At 51.0% G+C, this 22445-nt stretch overlaps 2 protein-coding genes across 6 annotated transcripts in view; both read left to right on the plus strand.

Annotated features, from left to right (window-relative positions):
- exoc4 (exocyst complex component 4) overlaps positions 1-1249 on the plus strand; it is a 111347-nt gene extending 110098 nt beyond the window's left edge. Inside the window, exon 21 of the mRNA XM_086147315.1 lies at positions 1138-1249. The gene's annotated coding sequence lies outside the window, so the exon portion shown is untranslated. The remainder of the gene's footprint in view (positions 1-1137) is intronic.
- Positions 1250-4506: 3257 nt separating this feature from the next.
- lrguk (leucine-rich repeats and guanylate kinase domain containing) lies at positions 4507-21968 on the plus strand. Of its 5 annotated transcripts, XM_086146181.1 has the most exons (21): positions 4507-4538; positions 4736-4802; positions 5360-5461; positions 5546-5627; positions 5740-5840; positions 6104-6185; positions 6308-6432; positions 7302-7445; positions 7907-7987; positions 8097-8183; positions 8256-8362; positions 8903-9022; positions 12949-13045; positions 14935-15048; positions 15400-15601; positions 16277-16384; positions 17262-17473; positions 17569-17657; positions 17897-17959; positions 19036-19142; positions 19668-20010. In XM_086146181.1, the coding sequence occupies exons 2-21, from the start codon at positions 4770-4772 to the stop codon at positions 19877-19879; spliced, it is 2268 nt and encodes a 755-aa protein (XP_086002307.1). In that variant the 5' UTR covers positions 4507-4538; positions 4736-4769; the 3' UTR covers positions 19880-20010. The 5 variants fall into 5 exon arrangements, with proteins under 5 accessions (XP_086002307.1, XP_086002306.1, XP_086002303.1 ...); XM_086146180.1 differs by lacking the exons at positions 4507-4538; positions 4736-4802; positions 5360-5461; ... (4 more) ...; positions 7302-7445; positions 19036-19142 and having other exon boundaries at positions 7797-7987; positions 19668-21968; XM_086146177.1 differs by lacking the exons at positions 4507-4538; positions 4736-4802; positions 5360-5461; ... (4 more) ...; positions 7302-7445; positions 19036-19142 and having other exon boundaries at positions 7797-7987; positions 8097-8362; positions 19668-21968.
- Positions 21969-22445: the final 477 nt, after the last annotated feature.

Genomic DNA, 22445 nt, shown 5'->3' on the forward strand with positions numbered 1-22445 from the left:
ACACCGGCGTTCTGTTTGTGTTCTGACTGCGGCTCAAAGGTTCGAGAACAAGAGGGGGTTCGGCCTAAGTAGGATCTTGATCCAGCCCTGGTCGATGACATGTGTGAAATGTGTTTCGTCTTTCCTGGTTTATGCGGAGGAGCGCCGCCGCGCTCGCCGTCCAGCCCTGAATATCGTTTATTCTCGCGCCGAGCCGAGCGTGAACGATCGAGCCGAGGCTCCGTTTGGAGATGCGACGTGAAACGCTCTCCGGTCTTCGCCGTCACTAGTTTTCCCAGAGATTTACGAGCGCACGGCGGACAAAAACATCGACGGCTTTTCGGAAATTGGAACCCGCTTCCCGTCGTCCCCTGGTGAGAGGAGGAGAGCGACGACCTCCTCGCTCCTCCCCGTGGGAAACGTGGACGTCGGAATGAGCGTCCGATTACGACGCGGCGTGAAGCGAAGCGACGGCCGGCAGAAAACGAGAGGGTCCTCTGGTCCTCTGGATTAGCGGCAGGCGCTCGCGTCTCTGCGGCGAAGTGAATCCGAAAGAAGAGTTTCCATCGACGACAACTTAACGGCTCATCCGGTTCGGTGTAAAGGACGGGCCGTGGCGCCGGCTGTCGGCGAGCGCTCCGTTAACCATTAACCACTAACTCCAGCGGCGGATGAGAGGCAATTGTGTCGGACACTCGCCCCAAACTTCGCCCCGGTCTCATCTCATTTTCCTATTAGAACTAAACTGCCGTTCTCAATTACACCTCTATCTGTCCGGCGGCGGCCGCCCCCGCGGGCCCGGCGCCGCTGCCTGCAATAACAGATGCCAGATTAGACCGTCTGAACGAGGACACATCTTCCGCTCGCTGCCAATTTGGGTTCGGTCCCCAAAGATTCCAACCGTAGCTCCTCGAAATCTCTTTATCCTCCGTTTTGTTTCTTCCTATTTGCCGAGTGAAGTTGTAAGTTGATGAGAATGATTTGTCGCCGGGATAAAGGTTCGCCAGGAAGATGTTTTACCGTCATCTAAACCCCCCCGGTTCCACACCTCTGCTCTTACCTTCTCCAGATTTGCAAATCTCGGTCGCTCAAATCTGTAAAGCGTAGAAAGTTGAGAGATGATCACAATTCTGCACATTTTTTTCTTCTTCTTTTTAGTTCATTAACTTGGGAGAGGAGTATTTAACAGGAGGAGGAGAGGGGAGTGAGAGCCTTGTCGATACTGCAGTCCCAGCGCCGGCCTCCCTCAGGGCCGCCGGACAATCCATCATAATGACACGCCGGCCGGGATCGATGGCAAAACAACCGCCGAGCTGCTGAGTTTGCCCACGACCCAAATGTACGTTTGGTGAAAAAAAAAAAAAAAAAAAAGTGCTCATTCAGACGTTTGCTTCAGAGCTGCTCCTGCAGGGTCACACGAGGGGGAAGCGCTGAAGAGGCTGCCCGCCTCTTCTTATTCGCCGATGAAATGTAGAAGACGCCGGGCTCCTATACGCAACCTGGATTTGTTTTTCGGGTGTCACGTGGGAGCAGGCTGTCGCCCTGTATTCACTGCCCGCTCAACACTTTTCTACACTTAGTCGCAAGCGGTAAGAAACCCCACGGCATCGCCGGCACCCGAAGTAAGTCATAGCATCATGTCACGCGTCCTGTATCACAATTTCAGATCAGCTGCTTCTCCAAAAATCAGCGGTTTGTCATTCTAACTATTTTATGCAGCTTTGCTTCGTTTTTTTTTTTCCTCTCTTAGGGTCACACCTCTTTGGTTGAAGGGTTATTTTTATATATCGAATAAGTTACTCACTGCAGTGTAAATAATATTCATCGGGCTAACGTTCTGACAGTAGCTTCCGTGTTTGTTCGCCCGTGTTGAGGACTTTGTGGAGTGGCAGCCCATAATACTGCCGCCGCGGTTCCGTGTCAGCGCGCGACACACGTTTCGGGTGTTTTCGTCAGCTTTAAATTGACTTTCGCCACAACTTCGGGTCGTTTGGAAGGCGTTTGTTAAACCCTCGGCCGCCTTCCACACGACGGATGCGTGAGAGTTCCCGGCCTCAGTCTTTAACCCGCTCGAACATCTCACTTCATGTCGACTTCCACACCTGCTGAAATGTTTGCCAATTGTAAATTCTGCGCACGCGAATCGCCGTCAAACACCGTAATAAACTTGAAATCATCCAAATCCTGTCATTGTCTTATTGACGGAGTGCAGTGTTTTGCTTTGACGCCGCTTCAACGCAGTCATACTTTCCACAACTGGAAGGCACGTGTTCCTCTTTGAGCTCCTCCTGACAGCCGCTCTCCATCACCGTCAGCGCGTCGCGGGGCGGCGTGGCGTCCAAAAGCAACACGCCGACACCAACCCTGACGTGAAGTGGTGAAATACAAGGCTGTCGGAGCAAGAAAGGTAAACAAAAGTGCAGCACCTGGACGCCGCGGTCGTTGCGGGGCATTAATCCGCCGTGTGTTTGGCGCGGTGTCACGGCGGAAATTCCGGGAGAGTCCTGTTGTTCAGCCTCAAAAACAAAATCCGAACATAAACAAAGGGTTGCGCGACCGGCGAACCGTGTAACACGGTGTCAATCACAACTCCTCTTTCACCTCCGCCTGATGTGTTATCTCAGGGGAGACACAGCTGCCGCTATTAGCATAAAACAATGGGGCTGTTATTCAAGGGACGCCGGTGTGACAGCCGGCCGTCACTCAACCGCGTGTTTGTTTTTTTACAAATTAAAATAATTGTGAAAATAATGAAACCGTAAAGTAGGCTTGGCTTTATATCGAATAATGTCTGACATTGACATTGATTCATTGTGGACACTTAATATTGTCATTGGAACCATTTCTGTGCCTCCACCCACACACACACACACACACACGAGGACATTTTTATAAAAATTATTGGAAACACTTTGATTTAAATTGAATAAAATGCTGTGATGAGTGGAAGCGATGCGGCCGCCACTGACCGCTCGCTTCACTTTTCCAAATTCAAATAATCATGTCCTGCAGTGAGCTCGCCACAATGTCATATGACAACTACTGTCTCTCCGTCTGTGGATCTGGGACGGTTTATTTTTTTTATTTAGATAGATTAGTCGCTGCAGGACAGAATGTATGTGTGTGAATGAGACCAGGAGTGGAGATGGAGAAGGTGGAGGATTTCAGGTGTCAACAGTCCAGAACGTAGGAGAGGGTGGAAAAGAGGCCAAAGACGGGTTCAAGCAGGTTGGAATGGGTGGAGAAAAGTGTCAGGGTGGAGGTGGAGGAGACTGTGCTGCATGGACATGTTAGATGTTTTGGAGAGAAGGTCAGAGAAGCACGACTGAGATGGTTGGGTCATGGACAGAGGAGGGAGAGTGAATATATTGGTAGACGGATGCTGGGATTGGAGCTGCCAGGCAAGAGTTCTAGAGGAAGACCAAAGAGAAGATTTATGGACGTAGCGAGAGAGGAGGATACAGGGAATAGGGTGAGATGGAGAAAGTTGATTCGCTGTGGTGACCCCTGAAGGGAGAAGCTGATGGATGGATAGATAGATAGATAGATAGATAGATAGATAGATAGATAGATAGATAGATAGATAGATAGATAGATAGATAGATAGATAGATAGATAGCCTGCTAACTTGTTTACTTGCTAGCTTGCTAGATAGATAGATAGATAGATAGATAGATAGATAGATAGATAGATAGATAGCCTGCTAACTTGTTTACTTGCTAGCTTGCTAGCTTGCTAGATAGATAGATAGATAGATAGATAGATAGATAGATAGATAGATAGATAGATAGCCTGCTAACTTGTTTACTTGCTAGCTTGCTAGATAGATAGATAGATAGATAGATAGATAGATAGATAGATAGATAGATAGATAGATAGCCTGCTAACTTGTTTACTTGTTTACTTGCTAGCTTGATAGATAGATAGATAGATAGATAGATAGATAGATAGATAGATAGATAGATAGATAGATAGATAGATGTCTAATTCTGTGTTAGTGAACGTGCTAAATGTAGTCTCTTGGTGGAACTCACTAAAACTACATAACCCAGAGTTCCATTCGGCGCGCGCGCCTCTGGGTTGCTAAGCGACAGCGCCGGACGCCTCGAGCGGCGCAGCCGGAGGGTAAACAGCCGCTCGGGTTCCTTCTCAGCTTCTTTTTTTAGCTACCGCTTCTTCTCTCTTTATTTACCGCTTCTTCTCTCACATCGACCCAAAGTGACCCTGTTTCCACCGCTGTCTTATTATTATGGTCTGGATTCCGCGGCCCCTCCTCGGCTGGAGTCGATGGCGTTGCCATGGTTTCAGCTGTGCGTCGGTGTGTTAGCATGACCTGCGTTAGCATGACCCGCAGCTCCGCCCGGATCTTCTCTACTTCAGCGCGATTCCTGGGGAAATTTGTCCTTAAACGTGATATTTCCCGTGTGTTGTCTAGTGCAGTGTGATGTTCCAAGGCCTCCTCCATGACTGTTCTCTTCGTGGACAGGTGTAGGTCTGGACGGGGTGCTGGTCCTCTTCATCTTCTCCCTTAACTTTTCCTCCGTTAAGCAGAATCACAGGTGAGCTTTTATTTCCCACCTTCCTCCCTCCTCTCTCCTGCCGGCGCCGTTTACCGTCGCTGCTCCGCAGGAGGTCGCGGTCCCTGTGTGACATCACATCCTCCCATTCACTAGCACACACCCCCTTTGTGACATCAGCCTCCAGCAAAGCGTCCCGCAGCTGCGTGCTGATAGATTTGATAATTCCCCATCTCAAGGTCGTGAAGGTGAAGGACAGGAGGCTCCGTCTGCATGCGCGAGGAGGACTTGAAGGAGGCCATGGAGGTAAGGAGTAACGCTCCCCGCGCATCTTGATAGCGACGAAGACGAAGAAGAAGAAGAAGTGTTAAATGTGTGACTGGAATTAACGAAACCCCGGAGTGAATTGCCTCATGTGTTCCGTTGTACGACAGGTAAAGCAGGTAACCTTGCACGAGAGGTCTTGGGAAGTGAAAAAGCAAAGCAAGGTCAAATAGTTGCTTCCTAACTTGTGATTGTGAGTGGTCGCTGCATGACGAGCTAAGAGCGTCTCGTGAGAGATTGTCCGGCATGATGGCGGTCCGTTGTGCTTCTCGCTTTCTTCTGCTTCTCGTTCTCTCCCCCGTTTACATTTCTTTTGTTGAATGATTGCATCGTGTAGCGTCTCTCTGTGAGCGTCAGCTCGGCGGGTCCTTCAAATCCCACGCCTTCTCCTTTCACTCCGGCCTTTCTATTATCACACACGCCAAGTAGCTCTAGAGCCGAGTCCACGCCGGGCGCAATTTCCCTCGTTACGTGTGGTCGACTTTATTTCGATGTTGGAGGTTTTTTTTTTTTAATTTCACTCGTTCGTCTGGTGACAGAAGGACGGCGTTTTGACGGGCGAGGAGGCGTCCGGCTCCTTGCTCCACCTGGGACGCTGTGGGACCGGACAGAGCCACGTGCTGCACCACCTGTCTCTTTGCGTAAGACGTACGGCGGGATGACGCCTTCTTCACCGTGGGATGAATCCACCTGAGCGCGGATCTGTTTGCCTCTCTCCTCCCCAGGGTCGCGACCTCAGGGACGTCTCTGTGCTGTGTAATTATGTCCACATTCAGAAGCTGGAGCTGCGGCGCAATAAAATCAAAGGTGACTTTAATTGGAATCCGATGACGGCCGCCGCCTCCTCGGGGTCGCAGCGCGAGCGGGAAGCGAATGCTCTCCGCTCCCTAAATTGACTCGTCCTCTTCTCCGCCGCCAGATCTCTCCTGCGTCAGTCACATGCCCTTCCTTGTCATCCTCGACGCCTCGCACAATGAAATCTCCGACTTCTTTGGATTCCAGCCGTCCCGGAACCTGAAGGTAGCGAAGGACCTTGAGCTGACAGGATAAGACGACTTTTGATCGGTGGCTCGGGCTTAAATCTCTCGCGCTATTCCCTCGTGATCGGCGTGGATTTCCACAGCTCGTCTGTAGTCGCCGTGAATGTGCTTACGGGGCATCGAATGCCCTTGGACGGCGCTGAACTTTGCAGGATTGAAGAGTTCCTCCCCGTCGAGGACGTCTTCGGCGAGGCGTGACCACGTGAGGCCCGGACGCTTCTGACACATTGCTGTTCTTCCCAGGTGGTCGACCTCTCCCACAACTTTCTGACCGAAATGAAGGATTTGTCAGCGTTCACGTGTCTGAGCAAAGTGGACCTGGACCGTATCCTTGCGCTCGCATGTGCGACGGCGTCACTAAGACCGAGGGTTCGTTTGTTCGCAATTCGGGCCCGATTGTATGGAAGTCGTTCTCCACCGTGTTTGCTTAACTACGCCGGCGCTCAGACAACGGCCTGGCTGAGATCAGCGGTCTGGAAAAGTGCCGGAAGCTGACCCACCTCAGCCTGGCGCACAACAAGATCACCAGGATCGGCGGCCTGGGCACTTTGCCGCTCGTCCACCTGAGCCTCGTAGGTCCTCCTCCTGTCAGATCGGGTCGCGGTCAGCAGCATCTACCCTAAATTACTGTACCTTACAAAGAAACATCCAGCAGCTTGTATACGGTTACAAGAAAGATGCAGAGTTTGAGAAAAACGGTTGTGTTCTAGTTGATGAAAAGCTTTAAATGCTGTTTTCCCTTCGTTCTGATGAATACTGTCCAGTTCTGCCCTCACACTTCTGGATCCATTCTCACAAAACCACAGTTTGATCTACTGCAACTTCTGTCTTTCTTCCTGTGTGTGTGTGTGTGTGTGTGTGTGTGTGTGTGTGTGTGTGTGTGTGTGTGTGTGTGTGTGTGTGTGTGTGTGTGTGTTTATATCATTTAACTGTGTTTCCATGTCTACAGTACAGCCTTGTACTGGGCTGTGTCCACCCCTGCATGCAGCTCTGCTCTGGGACCAGCTGCTGTTTGAATAAGCTTCTGCAAAGTTCAGGACATCACCCACACACACACACACACACACACACACCTTGTCCCTCCAGCATCCAGCTGATGCTGCCCCCCCCCCCTCCTACGCTGTCCTTTCAGCCCATCGCGGCGCCGACCCTGAGGTTCGAGCCGACCTCGGCCGATGGGGAAGGAAATGAATAACACGATTTTTAGCGGGCCATTTTTATTTCTACACTTTTTAGGCATTCCTTGATTATTCAAAGGCACGGATTTGACTCGCCGAAATTGTACTCGTGTCCTCTGGATTTTGAAGACAAGTTAATTTGGAGCTGAGTCCGGGCGGCTGGACGGAGTTGTGTTTGTAATAACGGGAGGGGTCCTGGTGTTCCTCAGCCAGGGACGAACACCAGATCCTTCTTGAATGTGCCTCCGTCCGTCTGTGTGCAGAGGAGTAATCAGATCGAGAGCATGGACGGGTTAGAGGGCCTGAGGAACCTGCGGGTCCTCGATCTGGCGCTGAACCGCATCAGCAGTCTCAACGGCCTGCACAACCTCCATCTGCTGGGCACCATCAACATGGAGAAGAACCTGGTACAACGCCGGGGAGACTTACAGGAGAAAGATAACCTTTTCAAATGATACACACTATAAAAGTATCCAATCCAATTTGATCCCACAGGCTTCCTCGCCTCTGAAAGATGTCTGTGGAGGTTCTCGGTCATCCAGGTCACGGTGAATTCTTGTGGAAATCTTCTTGTCGTAGCAACTGGACTTGAATTAGAAGTGAAGAAGCCTCCCGGATGACGCGTGAAACGTCTTCGAGTGAAGAAATTCACGTCCAAGTGCCAGAAGAAGATTCCCACAAGAATTCAGCGGGATGGCCGTGGACCTCCACAGACATCCGGTCCAGTGTTGTTGAATGGATAGCGTAGAGTTGCAGTACCAGCAGCAGAAGTAGCGATAATGAGTCGCCGATGGTTTATTTCTGCTTGGATGCCGAACGGCTCAAGGTTGCCTTCAGCATCTTCCTGGTCTTCTCTGTTTCTCGTCAGATAAAGGAAATTCAGGAGTGCAGGCACATCCACGATCTGTTGCTGCTGAGGGAGCTGAACCTGCTGGGGAACCCGGTCCAGGTAAGCTGACGTCCAGCTCATGGCGGGAGCGTCGGTCGTTCTTCGGAAGAGCTCCGCTCGCGTTCGCGCGCCAGTTCACCGTGGAACGTGTGTGACGTGCACGTGGCAGGAGCAGCCGGATTTCCGCTTGTCGGCCATCTTCCTCCTGCAGCACCTGACCGTGTTGGACCAGGAGAAGGTCACCGTTGAGGAGAAGGTAAGAGAAGCGCCACAGAAGACGGCGACCGCAGGTGCCGTGCGTCCGGTTGATTCTTCGCTCGCCCCCCAGGTGACGGCAATAAACCGGTACGACCCTCCTCTGGACGTGGTGGCGTCCCGAGATCACATGACCCACCTGGTTTACCAGCTGATGCGGCCGCAGGTCCTCTACGACAGGTCGGCCCAAATCTCATTTCTGTACCGAACATCTCCGGTTAAAACCGTCTGTACTTGTAGGCCTGTGAACGGGAAAGACGCAAAACCACTCGCGTGGTTTGTGTCCTAAGATCGGTGACTCCTCCGCTTCCATTTGGTTTGGCGAGAAATGCGTTGAAGCTGAAGCCGCCTTTCGGAAAGCCGGGCGCCGAGGCTTCGGAACGGTCCAGGATGTGACGGTCCGGAGCAATCGTTCAAGATCTCCCCGCTGCGTTCCTCACACCGCCCGCCCACCGCTTTGAATAAATCAACTTTATATATCGCACCGGTTTGCAAACATCAATTTCAAGGCTGCAGTTTTTATCTCTGTTGTGTTGCTGCTGGGAGAGGAGCCCTCTTCGTGTCCGCGGGGCTGCTGTCAGCGTCCACCGCAGGAGGCGGGTCCGCCGCCGCGGCATCAATCTTTTATGAGGCGGAGGAGCCAGACTTTGTTTGTCGGAGATAACGTGAGCACGTCCGTAGGGCGAGAGTGTATCTGAGAGCCGGTGTTTGTCCGAGCAGCACTCTACCGGGCGCCGACTCGCCGTACCCCATGCTGGTGCTGACCGGACCTCGAGGCTGCGGGAAGAGAGAGCTGGCGCACCGACTGTGCCAGGAATTCAGCGAGTACTTTGCCTACGGGTCAGTCGTTACACGCAAACAGCACCGACACACCGCCGAGTACTGCAGAGTACTGCACGCAGCCATGCGTAACATCGGGATCAGATATGCATATGGATGTTTAAACACCCACACACACACACATGCGCACACATGCATGTAATACTCACCGAAGAGGATAAACAAAGCGGTCGCACAAATTCTACATGACTGGAATAATGGAGGATTCATTGATTTTTAACCCCCCCCCCCCAAAAACGTGGAAAAATAATAAATCATAAGTGAAGTGACTCCATAACTTGCAGAATAATGAGGCGATTTTACGTGTCAGCATTAAAATACCGTGCTGGATCAGAAAAGAATCGGCATTGTGTAGGTCACGCCGGACGTTGTGCACGTGCAGTGTTTGTAAAGAGGGGTGAAGGCCGAGCCGAGGGCGAGGAGTTGATTTTGCCGATTTTGTCCGACAGGACGCGCCTTTATTTACTTGTATTTCCCGAAAACTGAAAACGTTAAAAGGCAAGAGCGCAGCATCAACCCGCCAGAGGGTCAACTTCCAACGGGGATTTCACTTTGGAGCGGCGCCACGTGCGCGGCGGCCGACGGTCAGCCAGAAATGTGCATTGACCCGGCCGACGGGGGAATAATAGTCATTAATCAGGATCGAATCAATCGGAGACTTGTTGTGCGGACGTTCTAGGTAAATCAACACACGTCTAATTAAAGATGTAAAGGTCAACAATAGGACGTACATATGCATCAATCCGGCGGCCTGACGGGTCCGACCGCGGCCGGCGAGGACGGGCCCACTCAGCCAATTAATATCGTCAATATGGTTAACACGGGCTGCATGTCAGCAATATTAGACAGCGCAAACAGAAAATATAGATAAATTAACATTCAAAGGAAAGATAAATCATCATCAGGGGGAAGGTGAGGAGCAGGTAATTAGCTCGCGCCGCTCCACGGTGTACGCTCGCGTATCGACAGGCGGAGGACGCGGTTTAATCTCGGGGAGTTTAATCAAAACAATCACACAAACAGACTGTAATGATTAAATTGATGGTGAAATGTACATTAAAAAGCCACCGGTGTGAATCATTAATGTCATCAGCGCTGCCTACATTTATCTAGAAAATGTTCCACGTCTTAAATAGCCATGATAAACATATAGTCTATATGACGATGAATGCAGGCCGTTGAAAAAAGAGGTAAATCATGGAGAAATATTTGCAGACAGCGGACGGCACTCGGGAACACGAATAAATCCTAATCCTGCGGTAGTTTGATTTATATTTTTGCAGTTTAATTTTGTAACCGACGGCGGGCCGCGTCACACACGGGCAAGAAATGATCATTCAAGTATCCAGAATATTAGAAATCATCGTTATTTAAAACGAAAAATGCTCAATACATCCAAAAAGAAAACATGAAAATAGCACAAATTGAGCTCCACGCTGCCTACACATGAGCATAATATACGAACATTTTCTTAAAAGCCCACGTCACAATTCCACGAACGGAGGTTCCTGACACTCAGATACTGCCGTTTTTCGCACACACCTGTGGAAGGCTTTTTATTCTAATTAACATTTAATAACCCCTCGTCATTAGGGTGTGATGAATTGAAAAAAATGTCCCAGCAGCCGCAGCAGGACTGCAAGAGTAAGATTTAGAGTCGGGAATTCTTTATTCGCCAAGTAGTTTTCAGGTGAAGAGAATCAGCTGTGGTGCAGCAGTGCCCAGCAGGCAACAGAGAATTATAATCCAACTAAAATTCAAGTATAAAAAGGCCTGTATTAAGAAATTGAAAATGCTAAAATAACATTTTCATGAAAATAAATAAACCAAGTGAGGCAAAGAGCACCAGTTAGACGTACATCTCCCTGGCCGTTTAGGAATAATAATCACAATTTACTTAAGTTAAAGAGGCTAGAATATAAAAATAACAAATTAAGAAAATTAAAATCAATAAAAATCAGGCGTTGCAAAGGAGAAGTGCAAAGAGCAGTGGTCAGACATGCATCTTCATGACTTTTCCTTCTTCTCCTTCTTCTTCTCCTTCTTCTTTGGTCTTTCCCCTTCAGGTGTCGCCACAGCAAATCAACTTTCTCCATCTAACCCTATTCTCTGGATCCTCCTCTCTCACACCAACTACCTTCATATCTTCTCTCACTACGTCCATAAACCTTCTCTTTGGTCTTCCTCCAGACCTCTTGCCTGGCAGCTCCAATTCCAGCATCCGTCTACCAATATATTCTCTATCCCTCCTCTGTCCGTGACCCAACCATCTCAGTCTGGCTTCTCTGACCTTCTCTCCAAAACATCTAACATGATGGACTCCTTCCTGATCCTCTCCATCCTGGTCACTCCCAAAGAGAACCTCAACATCTTCATCTCTGCAACCTCTCGTTCTGCCTGCTGTCTTTTGGTCATTGGAACAGTTTCTAGTCCAAACATCATCGCTGGTCTCACCACTGTCTTGTACACCTTTCCTTTTATTCTGGCTGATGTTCTTCTATCTCTTGGTACCCCTGACACTTTTCTCCACCCATTCCAACTTGCTTGGACCGTCTCTTCACCTCTTCTCCACACTCTCCTACGCTCTGGACTGTTGACCCCAAGTACCTGAAATCCTCCACCTTCTTGATCTCCACTCCCTGTAGCCTCACCGTTCCACCAGAGTTCCTCTCATTCACACACATACAGTCGTGGTCAAGAGTTTTGAGAGTGACACAACCATGGAAACATCTGGCAAACACCTAAAAACCCTGAAGCAAAAGACTTTGTCAAGGTATCATTCTCAAAACTTTTGGCCATGACCGTCGATTCTGTCTTGCTGCGACAAATTTCATCCCTCTCCTTTCCAGATCAGACCTCCAACTCTAGATTTTCCTCTACCTGTTTTCTGCTCTCACTACAGATCACAATGTCATCTGCAAACATCATACATCTTCCTGACTGGGTTGGAATAATAACAATAAATCAAGTTGAAGTTAAAAAGGCCAGAATAAAATAAAATCAAGAATAAACCAAAAAATAAATACATGTAAAAAATGAAATCAATTAAAATAACTGAAAAACAGGTGGTGCAAAGGAGTGGTGCAAAGACAACTGGTCAGACACACATCTTCTTGCCCAAGTAGGAATAATTAGAACAATAAATTTTAAGTAAAAAGGCTAGAATTCAAACATTAAAAAAAAAAATAAAGAAATGAGAATAACTGAAAAACCATTTGTGCAAAAGAGTAGTGGAAAAAGAACTGGACAGACATGCGTCTTCCTGACTTGGTAGGAATAATAATAACAATACAGGCAAGAATTCAAATAAAAAAAAATAAAGAAATAAAATGACTAGAATACAAGTTGTGCAAAAGAGTAGTGCTAAGAGAACTGGACATACATCTTCCTGACTGGGTAGGAAGAAAACAATAACAATCGATTGAATTAAAAAAAAAAGTCCGGGATTAAAAAATTAAAAGAAATACACAGTAATAAATTAAAAACAGGTGGTGCTCGTAGTGCAAAGAGCAGCGGTCATCCATCCATCCCTCCATCCATCCGTCCATCCATCCATCCGTCCATCCATCCATCCGTCCATCCATCCATCTCCCTGCCTGTGTGGCTGTTTGAAGTTCAAATATGGGATGTGAGCGCTGTATTAAGATGGACTGACAGAAAATCAACATGTGAGCTCGCAGCCTCTTCACTCAGGCATAACTCAGCCTTCCAGTGAGTCATGACATATTTCTGGCTGCCGCCCCGTGGGTGGATTTGACTGTCTGGAGAAGGCCTCCTCCACCACCCCGGCCCTCCACGTCCTCAACCCGCCGCTGGAATTTTTCACCCACATAGATGTCGTAAATCGTCATGGTTTTCCAACGCCGCCTGAGAGTTCCCGGGCTCGTAACACCGTCTGTGTGTGTGTGTGTGTTTCCCTTACACAGGACCTGTCACACCACAAGGGGGCCCTACTTTGGAGAGGAGAATGGAAGCGATTACCATTTCGTCAGTGAAGAGGACTTCCAAGACATAATCCATAAAGTGCGTGTGTTTTATTGAAATGATATGTGCACAGGAAGACTTTGTACTTTTTCAAGTTGGTTCACTTCAACGTGCACGGTAGTTAAGATGCTAAGCGTGCGCGTACACGGTTCGGTGACCGCCGGGTAGTAAAAGTTCTAGACTGGAATGAAAGCATGAAAATATGTGATTCCCATCCAAACAGGTGTTTTTTGTGAAGACTTGTGATGTTATCAAGTGAATGGAGACGTTTACATCGCTAAATAGCTTCGATGGATTTAACCGCCTGTTGGATTCTATGCGGTTTATTTCTGAGCTGTGCGTAATGGCTGTAATAATTGAGTTATAATTCAGGATGAGCTACGGCGCCAGCCCGCCCTCTGTTTGCCTCGCCACTGATAATTATTTGACGGAAGCGGCGCGGCAGACTAATAGCCGGTGATTGTATCTGCTCCGGCTCCGCGCTCGCCGTTCGTTTGCCGCATGAATCCGCGTGCCGACTCAGCGTTTCTTACGCGTCCACCAGAACGATCCGGGCGTCGAGACACATTTGTTTTCAATCGCGCCGCGAGGAGCAGAGGTCGGGGTCACGCAGAGATTTACAGTGTGAGCGCTTTGATGCTTTCTGTCCACACAGGAGGTGGATCCTGTTCACTTAACAGTCTGTCAGACTCCCTCGCACCGCCGCCGCCGCCGCCCGCTTGTTCTTCATCTTCGTCCATCCTTTTATTGTCAGCCACTTTGTTTTATGGACGCCCCGTCTTTCACTTTTAACTCTTCCATTTTATGCGTGGGTAGTGGCCCCCTCCTCCGAGCCACCGCTCTACATGTGCTTCTCAGTAACTCTGCAATCATAACCTCTTGAACCCGCTTCTTGTGGCTCTCATGCATTAACCCCAATCAGAGGCACTTTGTATTTATTCTATTCCGTGCGGCGTGGCCGACGGGGGGAAGGGGAGGGTAATTTTATCTAAATGCTGCAGCTGCCAAGTCGCGTCAAATTGAATCATAACAATCGTGTTTGTAATTAAGTGTTTGAATGTCTTTGGGAGACCTGTTTGGGAAGCCGACGCAGGAAAACACGGCACTTCGGGAAGCGCCGGTCCCCGCGGACACCGAGAGACATGTCGTTCATCGAAAAACACACTCTTTTCCAAGCGGCGGCCGTCTCGGACTCGAACTAATCGCAAAAAGCTGTTTCTACATGATCACGTTATAGTTGTTTGGACAAAATGGCTTGCGGCTACGGGGATTCTCTTCAAATTTAACGGAAATCATCCCGAAATGAGCTGCAGGCGTCAGATCGGCGTCATCTCGCATCCAAACGGCGATGAGAGACCCCTGCACGCGACGAATCCCAGGCGGCGCTGCTTTACAGGCTGCTCTTTTCACGACGGCTTTACGTCGGCAAAGTGCGCGCGATCGGCTGCGCCCGGGAGTCCGACAGTTATTTGCCGCGTGAGCGTCCACATCCGAGGAGCTCTGTGGACCTGAAGGTGTGTTGGACCATCACCCCAAGCTGCTGAGCGGAAACCAGACTCGATTCTGGCTACGGCTCTACTTTTGCGCCCACAAACGAGAACGTTCAGTGGTCGTGACGACTTAAGACCCTCGACTTAAGCTTGAGGAGCGTTATAAATTATGCAGCTGGGAAAAGAAGGACTGCCTCAAAAGCATGGAGGCTAAAGGTCGGAGGTCTGGTGCGAGAAGTAAAGCGGAGCTCGCCCTCGCCAGGGGTCACAAGTTCAGCTCGCAGGTGAGCGGATGACTGCAGGTTGTTAATCTTGACAGAACATGCTTTTGGAGATAGATGGAGCTCCTTACCAAGACCAAATGAGAGCCGGCGGAGCAGTGTAACGTCACACTGAGTCTCCGTTCCCATATATATATCTTTATTTTTAATCTTTCAGGGCAAATTCATCCAGACGGTGCAGTACGGGGGTCACCGGTACGGCCTGAGCAGAGACGCCGTCGAGGAAGCGGCCAAAGAAGGACTTGCGTGCTGCGTGCACATGGAGCTGGAGGTGTGTGTGGAGATCGCCGTCCCGTAAAGAGTCCCCCTCGCTAAAGGTCTCGTTAGCGTGTCGCGACCTCTGCGCCACGTAGCCGCGTGCGCGTCGTCAAGGCCTTCCCCCTCTGCACGGCATCGCCGGAGTAGAAACACCAGCGTTTATGTCCTCCACGGTCACGCTTTGCATCGCACGTAATTGTAATGTAATTACTTTATGGCCATATTCAATTTTATGTGACTGACAACATTAGTGTATTAGTGTCTATTGCTTATCAGTCATCGGCGGTAACAATCCCCCGCGCCGCCGTGGAAAATGTCACGCCAATAAAGCTCGTATGAATCAGAATGTCATTTACATGCGCAGGGCGTGCTGAGTCTGAAGAAGAGCTGCTTCGAGCCTCGGTACATCCTGCTGGTTCCCACGCAGGTGGAGATGTACAAGGGTCGCCTGGGAAGCAGAGGGTTCTACACCTGCGCTCAGATCGACGCGGCCGTGTCACGGATCCAGCTCTACGCCGGGTTCAACCGCCAACGCCCGGGCTTCTTCGATAACGTCGTCCCCTGCGGTACGTCCCCTTTGTTGGCCCTGCCGAAAGATTATTTCACTATGCGGCGCAAGAGAGCGGGCTGTAATTAAAATCATGAAAAGAAGGGTGAAGGGACGGTAATAATGTGAAACGAGGGAAACAATATCTCACATGAGGAAAGCCGTTTCTCCCGGCGGAGATATTTTCATCTTCCGGTTCAACCTTTGGATGCGATAATAGGAGAGAAACTTTTTTTTTTTATTCCACCCCCTTCGCGGTCGCAGGCAGTTTGTCATTGTGGTGCCGCAAAAAGATAAACATCCCCCCAATCCCTCGGCTCGTAGCGGCGCGAGCGTCACGGCTGTAGCCGTAGATAAATTAACACACTTCACCAAAATCCATACACCACACTTTCAATCCAATTATAATGTGTATTAAGGGCACAGAGCTGGAGAATAGCGGTATTTATCACTCCCCCGGACATTTTAGCTGTTTTCTTAATGAGATGAACATACAGAGAGCGCAGGACACTCATCACTTTTATGCACTGCTAGCTCGCAACTCATTACACGAAGGGCATCATCCCCATATCTGTGATTCATTGCTCTTTGATAGGAGACGCATTGGCTCCGCTGGTGAACATGGATTCTGTGTGTGTGTGTGTGTGTGTGTGTGTGTGTGTGTTTGCGTGCAATGCACTTGGCCTGCGTGCAGACGACTTGGAAGATGCCTACCAGATGCTCGGGCAGGTCGTGAAGGATTACCTGTTGCTCGAGGAGCAGGAGGAGGGGGAGGGCAGGAGCGGAGACCAGGCCTCCACAGGTGCGAGTTCTCCGGTTCTCCGTTAGCTCGTTCCAAAGCGCAACGCTGATCGTGTGCATCCAAGAAAAAGAGAATCAAGAGTCCGCGTTCTCGCCGTCTTTAACCCCGTGAGAGTTTGCAGAGGGAAGTTTATGCCAGCGGAAATATTCCAATGGCGGCGGCGGCGGCGTCCTGATCCCTGTTAGCCGTGCGATCGTCACAGGTGGAGGTAGATGTTCACGTCCGAGATGGTGCAAACCTGCCGCTACGGGTGATTTGTGGGGATTCACGGACTCGTAGCTAATTTCCCTTTTTCTTTGTGATGATCTCTTGGCAGGTGATTTATGGAACATCTCCATAGGTGATTTTAGATTGAATTATAGATAAACGGGACAATCTCGCGGCGTACGCTCGATTGAAACGCGGGTTAGGAAAGAATAGCGGATTCTTTATTTAAGCGGTAAAATCAAATTTAATTCCATCCACCAGGTGTCCGGGTCATATCTTACACTTGTCCTTGCATGATCTTTAACCCTCATATTATGTTAAGGGTCAATTTGACCCGTTTCACCCATTGACCCAATGGGTGATGTTGACCCTTAACATAATATGAGGGTTAACATTTGTGTTTAATTCAGAGATTTATCTGGAACACTCTTTACACTATTCTAAGTGTCTGATTTCTGGTTTATGCTTCACGGTTGTAATCTTCTTTTCTGTTGATTTAAAAAGTTTGCAAGACGAGGGTGTCACGTATGGGGGTCTGGTATGCTAAAAGCATGTTATCAGGCGCTGCCTGCGGACGTGTCGGCCAGCCCTGCGATAAACACGCTTTGTTTTAACTCACGTTTGAAATGCCGACATTGAGTTTTACTTGTTTTTAACGTTATTTTATCAGCCGTCTCCACACATCTCGTCTCTCTCTGCTGTTCCCTCCGTCCGTCCCCAGCGTGGGCTCAGGGTCCGGAGGAGAAGCCGCCCACGGACCCGTCAAGGTCAGGATCGGCCTCGGCGTCCCGCTCGGACTCGTCCCTCGACCCTTCGAATCCCTTTTACAGAAACTATTCCATCAGGGTGCGGGAGCGGCTGGGCTCCCGGCAGAGCCCCGCGGTGAGCGCCGCCGAGGCTCGATGAAAAATGTACAGGCCGCCGAAAGGCGTGAGCCCGCGCTGAAGAGGACGTCCGCTTCCCCTCTCCTCCCGCAGGAGCTGGATTCCATCAGGAGGCGCGAGCAGCCGATGAGAGAGGCCATCGCGGGGAGAAACCCGGGGGTCTACGGTCAGATCATCAGGAGGTCCGTTGTCCTCGCGCTCGTCGCTTAATCAGCGCCGGTTCAACGGCGGCACTTCTAACCGGGTTTCCTCGGTTTACTTCGGGTCGCTCTCTGACCTTGGGGACGGAGCGGCCGGCGCCGCCATCATGTCAGCCTGATTGTTTTGCAGATATTATGTGCTCCGGTTCAGAATCGGCCGTCTCTTGTGGCTTCGCCCCGTGTTTCCACGCTCCGACCGTCCCCCTCTTTTCTGCTCTCAGCTCGGCCGAGGGCGTCTCTTCGCCACGTCGCGATCCAGACCGCGATCCCGGCGGCAGCGCCAGGTAAGAGCCCGCGCACGAGCTCACCGCAGGGCACGTGCCGGCCCGCGAGATGTGTTATTTTTCCCGTTCCGTCATTTGGTAGAGTATAGTGTGAAATGAGGCGTGTTTAATGAGATGTGTGACTCGCCTTGTAACCCGCAGGTCGTTGCATCAACTCACCAGTTGCAGCGTGAATTATACATGCGTGCGCTCTCGGCTTGAAACCGGCGGGTACATGACAACCCCAGAGTGCTCTTGCCATTCACAAGTTAATAAATTACCTCTTAGTTTTAAGCCCGGGGTTTCATATAAAACCATCACCAGTCCAAAGATTTAAGGCGGGGAAACTTCATTTGGAGTCCTAATCCACAGGCCCCGACACAGGTTTACTTTTATAAGGCCTGTTTTACGGGTGCAACCCTGGAACGGACCAACGTGAACACACACACACACACACACTAGCGCACGTTTAAGCGCACGCTAGTACAGCCCCTCATAAATCTTGATTTTATGGCATTTGCTGCCCTTTTTTTTTTTCTCGACTCCCCCGTGAGCGCGCTCGCTCAATAAGCAGGCTCGGGGCTCAAAGTGCCCGCAAATAGGAATTTAATCAGTCGGATGTGGAAGTTTATTTAATTACCTTTTTCTCGTGACATTTTAGATACATTTGTGTGCGGCTGAATTTCATTCCCCCCCCGGCCTCCCGCTCTCAGAGGGCAGGTTGCTTTCACCACAGTTGTTTTAGATTATTCAAGTACTGTCAGAGGCGCCCGAGTGATACTTGCCCCCCAGTATGTACACTTTTAAAAGCGCGGCATTACTCAGACCCTCAGTATTCCTGCGGAGGATTCCAGACATTTATGCTTGTCACGACCGATCTTATAGGGACGAGTCTCTACTCGCCTATCTCTTATCGTCCCGGTTGTTTCTGACGGGCGCGTGCAAAACAGTGGCGTCGTAACCGCGGCTCGTCGTCTGCTTTTCCAGAAACACGCTTCGGTCAAATGAGATCCGCCGCCCTTCGTCCTCCACGGTTCTGCCGTGCGATTCTCAGCCTCCGGCGTCGCCGTCCCTTCTCCTCTCTCTCTCTCCGGCAGGTCGGAAGAATCTCGCCAAAGTTCTGCGCCGTCGGCGCCCAGTTCGGCGGGGGCTCCGTCGGCCCCGGACTCCTCCGACCCGGACCACGGCGCAGACGCCTTCAGAGGTGGGCAGCTTGTCAACCCCTGCGAGGGACGCTGGAGATCACGCCGTCACCGCGCATGCGGATGAAGGGGGGAATCGTGGCCGGGCCGTAAACAAGTTCCCCGACTTGAAACCGTATTTTACAGGCGCCGCGGGGGTTTAGGATTAAATGTGAAGGCTGCGACGGAATCAGGGCCGTCGCAGGTGGGAAGAAAAACAAAACATCAAGAATAAATTACTTTTAAACAAGCGGAAATAGCTTTCCGCGCTGATTGTCGGGGAATATGAAGTTGTTAAGAAATAAGGATGGAAGAAGAAAATCGACCGTGCAGAGATAAGTGGAAAATGCGTTACAAATAAATTAACGCCAAGAAACTTGTTTGCAAAGATTCAAGTTTTAAAGGATGGTCTTCCTCCTGGTCCCCACTGGGGTTTGTGTGGGACCTCAAGACTCCCTCAAACCCGATCCTTGGAGTTAAAAACAAAACCGTGTTGAAGGTCCCGTCTTCTAACCGGGGTCGTGAAATGTCATTTATTCCCCTTTCAGATTCGGTGACTTCGTATCACAGCGACGCTGCCTGTCTGGACTCCGCCGGAGCCACGCCCTCCTCCGAGCGCCGCCCCGGGTCCGACGCCAGGCCCGTCCTGCCGCCCATCCCGACCGGACGCAAGACCCCCGCCGGGCTCGGCCCCGCTCCCTCGCCCGGCCCCCGGCCCGCCGCCGAAGAGGAGCGTGCGGACGAGCGGGCGGCGGCGTGACCGGCGGACCCACGGCGACGTCGACGCCGTCTCAGCGTCGGCGGAGGTCTGGGCCTGCGGGGGGGCGGAGGGGGCGGCGTTGCTTCTCCTCGTCCAAGACCAACGCCGTCAGCTTCAGACTTATCCTGAACTCTGCTTCTCCTGCCGCGGCTCGTCCGGATCCTCACCTCTTCCACGCCGTCTGGATATTTACATCCATATATATCTTTACTCTTCTTTCTACACGGAGCCGCGGTCGAATTATGGCTAATGTTGCCTCACATATCGTCATTAACTAATCGTCCCGGAGGCGCCGCCGACACAAATTAGGGGGAAGTTTCCGTGCGCGCGCCAGAAGAGCTTTCCGGACCGCCCAGAAGCGCCGCCTTCGCCTTCTACCGGCGATCCTGTCGGCGTGCTCCGTCACGCGTGTTCTGCGACTCGGCCGTGAGCGTTTTACTCAGCGTTGACTTCACACTCCTCGTGATCGGCGATCCCGTCCAATCAGATGCTTCTATATCTGAGGGCTGTCCGCCAATGATAAATATATCATTCATCTTGATCTCTGCTAATGGGATTTTTAGCGCGGCGTAAAGCGGCGGTGGAAAAGTTGACGACACTTGGCGCCGAATAAATAAACTCCGGAGCTCCTTTCTGATTGGCGCTGAATGTAAATTGCCATCTGTCACAGACGTACACATCGATTATTTATGCGCTACATCAGCGGGGCCCGGCGTAGATGCACGTGAGCGTGCGCGTTTGTACGTGCGCGCAGAAACACACCTGGCCATCCATCACTGTCTGTCTGGCTCTCAGGCAGCAGATGTTGCAGTCCAGTCATAACTCTTTGGCAGTTTGAAGCCCCATATTGCGCGCCGGGCCCCTGGGGTCTAACCTACTTAGGCTGCGGGCTGCGACCCTCACCGCCGCCGCCGCCGCCGCCGCCCGGGCCGCCGCCCACGCTCTCTCGGGTGTGTGCGGCTCTTTGTTTCCACGAAATGACGAGTTTCTCGAAAACAGTCAGATGCTCGCTGGAATGCGGCGGTGAGAACGGCGTTCTGGTGTCGCTCGGGCCGCGTCGCTTCCAGGCAGGATCCCGGCCGGCGCCGCCGAGGTTCAAACTTTATATTGCAAATGTAAATTATTCATGAAAGAGTTTGAACTAAGTGCTGGACTTTAATCAAATCTATGATCCGCGGGCTTCGTCCGCCCCCTTAAATATAATGATTTTCAGATGTGCGCGCACTCCATCGCCCCCGGCTGCGGTTAGGATTGAATATCTATTCCGGCATTAAGAAATAAAGCTGTAAAAACAAAGCCGCCGTCCCGGGTCTCCTGCGTGAACACGGATGTCACATACCGAGTCCTCGCTTCCATAACTTCTAGTTTTATTCCCCGTATTGGAAGCGACGCTCACCGAGGCTGCCGGGTCTCCGCGGCTCCTCCACGTGCATGCAGGTTTTCTCCGGCGTTTTCAAAGCTCTCGGGAAAACTTGGCCCGAGATTACTGGCGGCTGCGAGCGCGCGGCTTCTGAAAGCACAGTAATGGAGAGCAGGTCGGCCGTCACGTGCGCGGCGACGGTCCCGTCTCCCGTTCCGCGTCCTTCGTCCTGAGATGAATTACACTCTCTGGTCTTCATCACAACGCCGTCTTTGCTCGTCCGCGACATGAAAACATCACGGGGGCCGTTTGAAGATGCCGTGCCTTGACACGGAGCGCCGCCGGTATTGTAGCTCCGGCATCGCCAACCCTTCTTTTTATGTGCATCTGTTTGGACAGATAACGAGCGAGCCGCTCCGCCGCGCATCTGCGCCGGCGACGGGAGGACGCCGACATTCCGGCGGCTCAGGACTCCGATTCCTCGACGCCCCCAAACCGGAGGTGACCGTGAGCGGGAAGGATTTAGAAAGCGTAGCGAGAGTTTGCAGACATTTCTGTGTGGAGGCCTTTCTTCTCCGTGTTCTCCCCGTGCCTGCATGGGGTTCCTCGGGGTTCAGACGACACCCCGGATGAGAGGGTCAACGGTCAGGCGTGCCCCCCCTCCACACACACACACACACACACACACGCACACACACGTGCAACAAATGACTAAATACTTCAACACTTCCTTGTCCTTGCGCTTCTTTCCACGTGGTTTTATTTCCCTACTTTCCGAGACGGCTGAGGTGAGCTCATCTACTTTTAAGAACTAATCCTCTCATTTTCAAACCACTGGTGATTTATTGAACTCAATACTGATGGTATTCTGGTCCCCGGACCTCCAGTGCAGAGAATGAATGAATGAATGAGTGAACGCTAAAGGGGTTCTGGATCAGGCCCGCGGCGTTGGCGGAGCGATGGTTTTCCACTTCGCATCGTGGCTCTGCTTTCCGGCCGTGGATGCTGCTTTGCAGAAATGTCTGGATGCTTCTCATGCCGACTCTCCACCATGACACGCGCGTTTTTCCGTGACCCGAGTGGAGATGTTTACATGTACGAGGCATTCAGGTCCTAATCTCTCCTCTCCAAAGTCCCATTCACCGCGTCTTCAAGCAGGACCTCAGGGCGGCGCTGATGTTTCTCTGGGTTTTATCTGTGGCGCTG

This window comes from Fistularia commersonii, chromosome 5 (assembly GCF_037954325.1).
Source record: "Fistularia commersonii isolate RoL2024-O1a breed Wild chromosome 5, RoL_Fcom_v1.0, whole genome shotgun sequence".
NCBI classification, from domain to species: Eukaryota; Metazoa; Chordata; class Actinopteri; order Syngnathiformes; family Fistulariidae; genus Fistularia; species Fistularia commersonii.

What these genes read in the sequence shown, in the direction of transcription:
- lrguk (XM_086146181.1), top strand. Translation starts at nt 4,770, where the DNA reads ATGCGCGAGGAGGACTTGAAGGAGGCCATGGAG. An exon ending in AGGTCACCGTTGAGGAGAAG is followed by an intron (nt 8,184 to 8,255) that starts GTAAGAGAAGCG and finishes CTCGCCCCCCAG; the next exon opens with GTGACGGCAATAAACCGGTA. An exon ending in GCTCCCGGCAGAGCCCCGCG is followed by an intron (nt 17,474 to 17,568) that starts GTGAGCGCCGCC and finishes CTCCTCCCGCAG; the next exon opens with GAGCTGGATTCCATCAGGAG.